This window comes from Panicum virgatum, chromosome 2K, assembly GCF_016808335.1.
Source record: "Panicum virgatum strain AP13 chromosome 2K, P.virgatum_v5, whole genome shotgun sequence".
In the NCBI taxonomy this organism is placed as follows: Eukaryota; Viridiplantae; Streptophyta; class Magnoliopsida; order Poales; family Poaceae; genus Panicum; species Panicum virgatum.
Window position 1 is genome coordinate 17,232,222 of NC_053137.1, and position 10,185 is coordinate 17,242,406.

At 41.5% G+C, this 10,185-nt stretch overlaps 1 protein-coding gene across 10 annotated transcripts; it reads right to left on the reverse strand.

Annotated features, from left to right (window-relative positions):
• Positions 1-1,344: 1,344 nt before the first annotated feature.
• LOC120669603 lies at positions 1,345-9,576 on the reverse strand. 10 transcript variants are annotated; one of them, XR_005672724.1, is made up of 10 exons: positions 8,480-9,576; positions 7,659-7,683; positions 7,486-7,556; positions 6,851-6,933; positions 6,652-6,719; positions 6,475-6,564; positions 6,216-6,386; positions 5,388-5,774; positions 4,261-5,278; positions 1,345-1,779 (listed from the first exon to the last, which is right to left on the reverse strand). XR_005672724.1 is itself a non-coding variant. In XM_039949425.1 (8 exons), exons 1-7 carry the CDS (start codon positions 8,640-8,642, stop codon positions 6,254-6,256), a joined length of 633 nt encoding a protein of 210 aa, XP_039805359.1. In that variant the 5' UTR covers positions 8,643-9,576; the 3' UTR covers positions 5,387-5,774; positions 6,216-6,253. The 10 variants fall into 10 exon arrangements, 3 of the variants coding, with proteins under 3 accessions (XP_039805359.1, XP_039805366.1, XP_039805372.1); XR_005672715.1 differs by having other exon boundaries at positions 4,261-5,281; XR_005672719.1 differs by having other exon boundaries at positions 1,345-1,782; positions 4,261-5,281.
• Positions 9,577-10,185: the final 609 nt, after the last annotated feature.

Genomic DNA, 10,185 nt, shown 5'->3' on the forward strand with positions numbered 1-10,185 from the left:
CTAGGAAAGCATTTTTAGGAGCGGGTGACGCCATGAACCGTCTCTAAAAATGGTGGCATTGAAGGGGCGGGTCATGGCCTCACTTGTTTCTATAAATGCATTTTTAGGGTCAGATGATGGCATGGCCTGCCCCTACAAATGGTTCTATAAAAAAATTCATAACTTTTTCATACGATTTCGGATGAAGTCAAATTTTTTCATATCTAAAGCTTTGTAGTTGATAACTTTTTCATTTAAAGTCATCTAATGGTCCAAAAAATTATTATAAGTTCTGTAATAGCTATAACTATATAGTATCTTATATAACTCAAATCATATTTTGAGGTTTCTACAATTTTAACCTTTATATGCACTGAAATATACTAGGCATTTTTTTTGTTTCTATAGTTCACAATAACCATAGTGTAGGAATTTCACATTTTTTAATTTGTTTGGCTATATGTAAACAAATTAAATTAATTTTCAAATAAAATAGAAAAATATTTTTAGGGGCGGGTGATGCCATCACCTATCCCTACAAATGCATTTGTAAGGGCGGGTGATGGCGTCATCCACCCCTACAAATATATTTTCAGTTTAGTCTGAAAAATCATTTAATTTAAAGTAAATAGCAAATAATCTTGAAAAACTTGAAATTTGTACAATAAAACTATTTTGATATACAAAAATAGGAAAAATATGACAAATGTATTTCATTGTACCAAATAATTAAATATTTGAAAAACATATAGTTAGCCTTAACTTATATGAGATAAGTTAGTGTGGGTGCTACTCATCGTGGTTTCCGCCTGCCCGCCTGCCCGCCTGCCCGCTCAATTTCCCGCACGGACCAGCTTTGGCGCCCGCCTCATCCTCCATGGCGTCTAGAGGACGCCTTTCGACGCCTAGGCGGACGCCTTGCGACTGAGGCGGACGCCACACGCATGCAGGTAAGGCGAGGGGGACGCCTACCACCCCAAGGGCGCCTTGACGCCTATTCGTCGCCTAGGCGACGCCTTAAGAACATTGGTATTGATGCACAACTTACAATTGTTTTAGATAAGGCGCAAGGCCTCCTGTAGGGATCTGGCTGACTGGGGACTGCATCCTGAATCTTTCCCTCCAAATCTTGGTCGTCCTGCACTTAGGGGAAAACAATAAGTACAAGATATTTTGCTATAGTTCTTAAATTTGCTGGCAAAGCAATGCCCTTTTACCTTGTCTAGTGGTGAGACAAAGATTCTTTTCAAACCATTCACAGATTCATCATTCATGCATTTCATGAAAAATATCATAAGATTCCTAGCACCCTCACCTCCCTGGAGGGACTGTTCTAATTGAGAACCAGTCATTGACATCTTTCCAAAAGTCAATATAACTTGATCCTTACTTTTCGAATTGAAAACATGACACATATCAGTATAGCAAGTTTTACAAGAATATAATCATAAGGTTTTCAGAAACAGATAATCATTAACAAGCTTATGAACCTTTTCAAGTATTTCATCTTTATAAGCCATATGCGTCCCATATTAAGCATCTTATACAAGTCAGGACACCGTTGTTGCCTCCCGCAAGCTGATGGTATCGTTTCTGGGAATCTGGCTTCGGCTTCGAATTCTGCCTCTTCCTCTTATTTTTTGCCACCCTTTTGGCTAGTCCGCTCCTCTTTACCACGATCCTTCAAACCAATGCCTATAGCCTCGGGGATGTCTATTCCTAGCGCGCGTGAGGGCCAGCTCTGCTATCGCAGAAGGATTGCAGCAGGCTCCCCCACCAGCCACGGAGCCACCTTGGCACCTGCTGCATGCACATCACTTTCTTCTTACATACCAGTATTGAAAAATTATGAATACATTATATTTGGATGAATTGTTTAATTGGAGTAACTTGATGGTGAAACTAGAAAAAAATTGGTGTTCCACCCTAAAAAATATAAATTATTCTAGAACAAATAAAAATGTTCATAAAAAGTAGAAATTGTTTTGAGAAGAAAACAAAATGTTCCAAAACAAAACAAGTTGTTCTAGAACAAATAAAAATGTTTTATAAAAAATATCATCTAAACATAGTCAAATGTGGTCTAGTTTTGAAGATCTTACCGAAAAAACATAACGGTGCAATCAGAACTTAATTTGAATAATTGGTTTGTGATGTAGCGCATTTTTTATTTGAGTATTGGTATTGTACGGAGTCCAAGGCACATCAGCTCTGCGGCAAAGTGCTTTCTGCGATGGATCGGCGCCCGCTCGCATATGCGACAAATAGAAATTTCCTATAGCCTCAGCATTTTCTCTAGAGGCTGTTTTGGTGCCTCCGGTTTTGGTGTTTTCCTGCTTGTGTTCATCACCCGCAGCCTCGGCATTTTTTCCAGAGGCTGTTTTGGTGCCTACAGTTTTGGTGTTTTCCTGCTTGAACTCATCACCCGGAGTCTTATAGTCATCAATTTCAACAATAACAAGGTAGTATGCTGCAGTCAACAATTGATGTTATAATTGTTGTAATGTCGAGAAGCATAACTATTGTAATTGATGACTGTAAGACTCCGGGTGAGGAACACAAATAGTAAAACACCAAAACTGTAGGCACCAAAATAGCCTCTGGAAAAAATGCCGAGGCTGCGGGTGATGAACACAAGCAGGAAACCACCAAAAACCGGAGACACCAAACCGGAACACATATTTGTTTTTACATACTGCCCAGTTTTCTTCTCCGGAGAATGAATTGTTTTATGTTTCATGCTTAGAAAGGCGCCAAACTAGATCCATGTTTTTTGCCACAAGGATTCCTTCCGCAAGGTTATAGCTTTCTGTTGGTCCTTGGGAGCAAAACTAAACAAAGACTTCAAAAGATGCGGATACAAATGGTAGACTTTGGAGCCAAATTGGCACCCACTTCTTCCGCCATAGAGCTCAATGCAAGTGCCTTCGCGTCCATGTTTTTTATTGAAAAATTCAAAGGTTCTCAAGACTCAAATTTTCAGAAGTTCACCTAGAAGGAAGATGAGGTCTGTTGAAAGAACTTCCCTTTTAACCTTCTATGATGTTCTGAAAATACTGTATAACATCATTTCTCTCTGTTTGTTTTTCAATTTGCAGCATCGGTATGAATTCATTAAAGTTTACAAGTTAGGGCTTTTGCCGTACTTAATGAACCACAAGAAAAACGCTGCAACCATGCCTGATGCAATTGCTGAACTACTGATCACAAAGACAAGAAAAAACCAGAGGAAGGCAGAGCACTTGGAGGCAACTATTGAACTGATCACTAAGCCAAAGAAAAATCAAAGAAATGCAGAGCACTCGGAGGAACTAATTTCAGGCTCATCGGTAGAGCACTCGGAGAAACTAATCTTAGATTAGATGAATAAAACGGATTGGTACAGACCTACCAACCTTGGTTGCAATGATAACTTCCTGCTGGTGCTCTTTGTGATGTCTGTTGTGTTTTTCTTCTTGTGATGCTTGTTAGTCGAGTGATGAAACTTGATTATAATAATGTAGGTCCAATTGTAAACTTGAATTGTGTGGTGATGCGTTACATCTAGTAGTAGTGAACTTGTGGGCAGTGGCTGGCCACTGCCCAGTACTATTTTATGATTAAGTTCTACTTGAACAATGGCCTTTAGTTACTATAATTGTGTGTTTGGTATTTGTGTTCAATCCTGCTGTGAACATGTGAGCTTTGTGACTTGTGATGACTTATATATATAGATAGAAGAAAAGGAACATCTAGATCAAAACTGAATGTTGCTGGGGTGCTCCTTTTGCTCTACGTGCTGCTTAGGATGTTTTTGAGGAGTTGGTGGTCAGGCAAATGGAGCAAGTGTCGGTGAAATGGAGCAGATCGGGCAAATGGAGCATCTCACGGTGAAATGGAGCACGTCAGACAAATGGATCATGTCGCGTGAAATGGAGCAGATGAGAAAAATGGAGTAGGCGCGGTGAAATGGAGCATGTCAGGTGACAGTGAAATGGAGCATGTCAGGAAAATGGAGCATATGCCGGTGAAATGGAACAGATGAGGTAAATGGAGCATGTGCCGGGCATTTCACTGTTGTTGCTCTATTTCCCTGAGGTGCTCCATTTCACTGATCTGCTCCATTTCACCACAAAACCCCTCCTCCCGGTCTTTTATCTGGGTCAAAAGAACAATCTAAGTTTATTTTGTAAATGTTCTCTAGGGAAGTTTACATGAACTTTGAGTTCTAGAAATTGTTTTCTTTTCAGGCTCATGTAGTTTTTCAAATTGCATGAGGAAGAAAGTGACAGAACCACAAACCTCAGCTGCTGTTAGCATCTTCTCACCATCATTAGCCTTATTTCTTGCTAACCAACATCTCCATAGGAAAACAAATACCTTTAACTGCATATTCTTCTGTAGCTCCCAGATCTTAGCAAGTACCTCTAATCCAGATTGGCAGCACACCAATACAGACCTGATATTTTCCATGTTCAGAAGACGCCAATATATTCTTGCTAATTTACATTTAAAAAAGATACGGCCAGAGTCCTCATCCAGTCTTTTGCAAACAGGATAGATAGTATCTAATTGTACCCCACGTCTGGCCACATTCCTTCTAACAGGAAGGCTGTTATGTGCACAACGCCATACAAACATTTTAACTTTATTAGGGACTGAGTTGCCAAATCTTGATCACTCTCAGATCGAATTGCACATACAGAACTAGAAGCATTCTGTGCTGTTTGAGCATCTTTTCTCGCCACAACAAGCTTATAAGCTGATTTCACTGAAAATCGCCCTTTTGCATCAAAATGCCAGGGAGGCCAATCCTCCATATGTTCATTAATTGGAAGAATTCGTAATATCTATCAGCATCTTGTGGCTAAAATATATCACGTATTAGTTGTTCATCCCATTCTTATTGGGTCTATAAGCTCACTGACTCTAGTCAGCGCACAGGACCTTGATGGTTTTCTTGTCGATGGGTTTTCTTGTTGAGCTTTTGGGCAGCCATTGGTCTTGCCATATCTTCACTTTCTTTCCATTCTCAATTCTCCATATAACTCCTTTCAAAAGATCAGCCCCTCTCCAAATGCTTCTCAAGGAATATGAAATCCCATCCCGAGGAACACAATGGAGAATATCCGAGTTTGGAAAATATCTTGCCTTTAGGACTTGGCCACAGAGAGTGTAAGGGATGGTAAGCAATCTCCATGCTTGCCTACTTAGCATTGCTAAATTGAAAAGATGCAGATCCTGAAAGCCTAGAACACCATTCTTCTTGGATCTAGTTAATTCCTCCCAACTCAGCCCAGTGAATTTTATTTGTTTTGTCCTGCTGGCTCCACCAATATATCGCACACAAAAATCTTTTGTAAGGTCAAAGCATGACACAACATAAGTGGGAATAGATTGTGCAACAGCCTTAATAAGAATTTCCTTACCAGCTTTTGATAGAAGTTTTTCCTGCCAGCCCTGAATCCTGCTCCAGACTTACTTTTTCCCAATGAAGATTGGTAATCCTAAATACCGTTCACTCGTTGCTTCAGATACAATAGAAAGGCCAGATTTGATCTGATTCCTAATTTCCTGACTTGTATTTGGGCTGAACATAATTGATGATTTATCTCTGTTAACTTTCTGACCAGCAGCTTGTTCATACAATTCCATAATATGTTTAAGTTCCTATGCGTCATTCTCCCTTGCTCTCATCAATATTAAGGAATCATCAGCAAAAAATAGATGGTTTATTCTTGGTGCTTGCTGACAGATCTTAATGCCTTCAATTCTGCCACTTTGTTCCGCTTTATGTAACATTACTGATAGGCCTTCTGCACATAAAGTAAATAAATAAGGGGACAGCAGATCACCCTGTCTTAAACCTCTTTGAGGAAAAATACGATGGGTATACCCTCCATTAACTTTGATTTTGTAAGTGCCAGAAGTGACACAATTCATAATAAGACGAACCCATCATATATTAAACCCCATTCGACTCAATATATTTTCAAAGAAAGTCCACTCCACTCTGTTTAATGCTTTGCTCATATCTAATTTGATTACAGCCAGCCGAACTTTACATTTCCTTTTGGCTTTTAAATAATGTGTTAACTCATAAGATAAAAGGATATTGTCAGTAATTAATCTTCCATAGCCTACTTGAAAATTGACAAGAAATCCACATCATCTAGGAAACGAAGCATGCACTAGCTCACACCTCCAGCACAAGTGCTCATACAAGAATATCTTTAGAATGGTCCAGGATAGTCAACCTTAAAGCTGCAACATTCCATCTCCAGCAGGTGTTGCATCAAGCTGTAAGTACTTGGGATTCAAACTTATCAGCAATGGACAAGACTTCATCAAAAGATTCAGAACCAATTGCAACTGCAATCATTTGCCTCCCTAAATCCAGCACTTCTGATGGTACCATTTGCAATAGACTCAAACGAAATAGGAAGGTACAAAAGATTATCAATGATTAATCCTTCCAATTATAGGAAAATAGATAAATCTGTAAGGTTCATTTACTCGTCTATAGCTCCAACCGCAGCATCAATTTTGTTTCCAACTGCTTCAGCACATTCATTTTCCCAATAGATGTCAATCTCTTTTGTAGCTCTGAGGAACAGAAGGAATTCACAAGTCATAAGTTGGACAATTAACTAAACAAAAGTGCATCTGAAAGATAAGTCATGATGTATTTACTGCTTGTAAATGGCCACAGCATTATAGGGAGCTTCACCTTGACCATTGCGGTCAGCATATTCGACAACCTGCATAGGAGGATAAAAAATATGCTCAGGTGCATAATTTGAAATGGGAAGTTTGGGCTTGAGGGTCATAAGGCCAAGAATTTGTATGCACTGCATAAAGAATGACAAATGTTTGCCAGAATGGAACTCACTTGTTGAATATGAATATTCATAATCGATGCAAAATGACCATGAAGTAGTGGCCAGACCTCACTATAACATGTCAAGCTCTTATCTGCAATGAAATGCTTGTTAGTTTATCATGTACAAGGATGTAACACACAAAGACAAGTTCTGGGTCAAGGTTCAAGGCATAAATGTGCACGTGTCACTGTGTCAGCCTAAGGTGGTGCTTGGATATAGGTAAATGAGTGGGGTATAGGATGGTTTGGATAAAACTTTTCAACATTTGGATTCTGAGTTTGGGAAAAGAACGCGCTCTAGGATAGGGATACGATGGCTCATACATATCCCACCATTCATACCTGAGGTAGAGGGGTTATGGTGGGGGGGCTTGGGTCATACCAAATAAATGCTCATGCACATAAGAAAAGGGTACTTTAGTCATTTTTCAATAATTTCCCAAACCCAACCCCTGACATCCAAACATGGGAATGGGCTAATTTTTTTATTTCCCAATCCATAATCCACATAATCATTTTACATCATTATCCCTTTCCACCCTGTATCCAAATGCCACCTAAGTGATCACTTGTGCCCATGTGTGATCAGCAACCTAGATTGCGTGAAATATAGCAGCTCAAGAAGCATACTAGTTAGTAGTTACCAAATTTCCTGAACAGGTGTTGAACCACCAGTATAGAGGTAACGCAGAAAACGAATGGTAGCTGGTCTCCCCTGATCATAAAAAAACATCAAGCAGTTAGGTGCCAAGCAAATGTTGTCACCTGCAACACGTAAAAATAGCATTGCAGTTATTCCGTAACAATAGCAACATACTTGCTGGTACTCTCCATCAATACCCCTGCATCAATTCACACAGAACAGCAAAAATCAGTTAGGCAACTAAATGGGGAACATCGATATGCATGCAGTAATGTAAATATTGCATAAAATGGTTGCTAAATTGGTGACCCATATAGCAATGCACAATAGAGGTGCCAGTGTTCGAGGCCATTTGGATGGCTGCTAAGCTGGGCTGATCAGAGGTAGAACCTACTAGATGCAAAATAATCCCACTGTGGGTGGAGCGCAGAAGGCTACAGCTGACTGCAGACACAGAGGACCAGGACATTGGACACCACTCAAGTTATCTCTGTTGGACCCTTATGCACAAGTGCCGCATAATGTTTCAGTACTTTTCGTTGATAGACTTGAGAACAAAAAGAACTATTAAGCATAAAATGGAATACCATAGTAATTATTTTACCTAGAACCGACTACCACAACATGTTGCATATGCAGGTATGCACGAATGCAAGTGTTCACACACTGATTTGAGTTTATCATGCCTTAAGGTGGAGGCTATTTTTTCTGTTTCAAATAGCTTTGATGCATTTCACCATTAATGCACACACTCATGACAAATTTTCCATTTTAAATTGATAAATGCATCTGACCCAAACAAGGTTTAATGAACAATATAATTCCTCTCTTTCAAGAAGGAACTATACAATGCCAATTGTTTCAGAGCAAATACATATTGTTAAGAGTATAAGTAATATTAATTAAAGATGTATCACAATACCTGATAATCTAGTTAAAGATGTGTTTTCCTGCAATTAATTGTGAAAGGCATGATAGTGTTTTATTAAACTTACCTGGAGCCTTGCTGAGGTGCTTGGAGAAGGCACATTGCAGGTAAAAGCGATGGAAATACAACCTTTCAGCAGAGAAGGACCTCACTTGTTCCAGTTTTTTGCTTTTGGTGTTGACAGCAAGCACCCAACCGTTTGGATCTCTTGGCTTCTGCTTGGCAATCATGTAGGCAAAATCTCATCAGAGTTGACAGTGCAGAACCGCTCCCAGTTAGAACTGACCGTCCTCTCAAACACGGTGGCCCTCCATCGTGGCTGAAAGGTGTCGGTGTCAGCAAACTCCAGAAATTCCATCTCGATGAACCTGAACCGACTGTTTCTGAAGGTAACATCCCGAATCGGATCCAAAGCAGGACTGCAACAATCACCATAACAATGACCATATTTCTCCTTGTTGGCGGCCAGCAGTGTGGGGAGTTGGATCAGCAGCATCTCAGGGTCCTCGTCAACCTTTTTTCACAGCAGAATACCGAACTGGAGATCAACCCAGGCCAGCGAGTCTCCTGAGACGGAGAACACTTTGGTGGGAGCAAACTCGTAACACAAATCCGCGCCACACGACACCCGGGGTCCTTGGGACTCCATGACTTCGTCTTGGTCGAGAAGACTTGGAGATCATACCTCACCCGATTATTGGCCCCCAATTGCCGTTCCGGAACGACAACCAAGCAGTGCTCGCCGGCGACGCCACAGGACAAGACGCCAACATACTTGGAACCAAGGCGAACCGGATAGGGTTGCGGTAGACGGCAGAGCGACGGCGTTCCTGGGCCGGCCTTGTAGACGAAGACGTCCTCGAACGCCTGTCTGCCGCCGCGCTCGGGGAAGAGCACGCGCATGAGGAGGAAGGCGCCATCCGCGCCGCTGACGTAGGCCGTGAGTTCGCCCTCCGTCAGGTCGGGGCAGTCGATGACGCAGTGGGAGAGGCCTGGAGGATCGACGACCTCGAAGGACATGTTGATGGGTCGGCCAGCACTGTTCGTGCCATGGGCGGTGGTCTTGTTCTCGCAGCGGCGGACTTGCACTATCGTGTCGAGGAGGACCCAGGGTGGAAACTCGGAGCACCGAGAGGGGGAAGCCTCGTGTTCCGTCATGGCGGATCGGCGAGACGAGGCGGACGGCAGCTTGGAACGCGAGGCGGCGGCGGCGCAGGCTAATATTGGATTGGATTTGGGGATTAGAGTTTTCCTCTAGAGTTGCTGGGACTCGTGTGGGGTCTGTGGGGTTCGGGACTGGTTGGTGGAGACTGGAGAGGGACTCGGGTGGGGTTCGGGACTGGTTGGTGGAGACTGGAGAGGGACTCGGGTGGGGTTCGGGACTGTTCGAGCACGAATCGGCGCCGAGGGAAAAATTCTCCCGCCCGCATTTTTATATATATCCCGCCCGTTTCGGTATGAGAAATTGAGAAGTTGGAAGGAATGTATCATGTCCATATTTGCGGGATCCTGTTTTTAGCCGAGATGATCCTAAATTAATTTTATATTTAGAAAATTTAGAAAAAAATTTAATAGGCACATCATATATCCTCTCTTGTTTCTCAACATCAATCGGTGTATTTCATGATTTAATCATAGGAAACATGAAATATTGGTCATATTTTTAAAAAATAGCTTGTGCAAAAGAGTATATAGTGTTATATTTTATGGAAGGGAATGTACATTGCTACATATCAGCGGTCTTATAGATCATCTCATGTAAATCCATGTAGG

What these genes read in the sequence shown, in the direction of transcription:
- LOC120669603 (XM_039949425.1), bottom strand. Translation starts at nt 8,642, where the DNA reads ATGATTGCCAAGCAGAAGCCAAGAGATCCAAACGGTTGGGTGCTTGCT. An exon ending in GCACCTCAGCAAGGCTCCAG is followed by an intron (nt 7,684 to 8,479) that starts GTAAGTTTAATA and finishes GAATTGATGCAG; the next exon opens with GGGTATTGATGGAGAGTACC. An exon ending in GCGGTTGGAGCTATAGACGA is followed by an intron (nt 6,387 to 6,474) that starts GTAAATGAACCT and finishes ATTTCGTTTGAG; the next exon opens with TCTATTGCAAATGGTACCAT.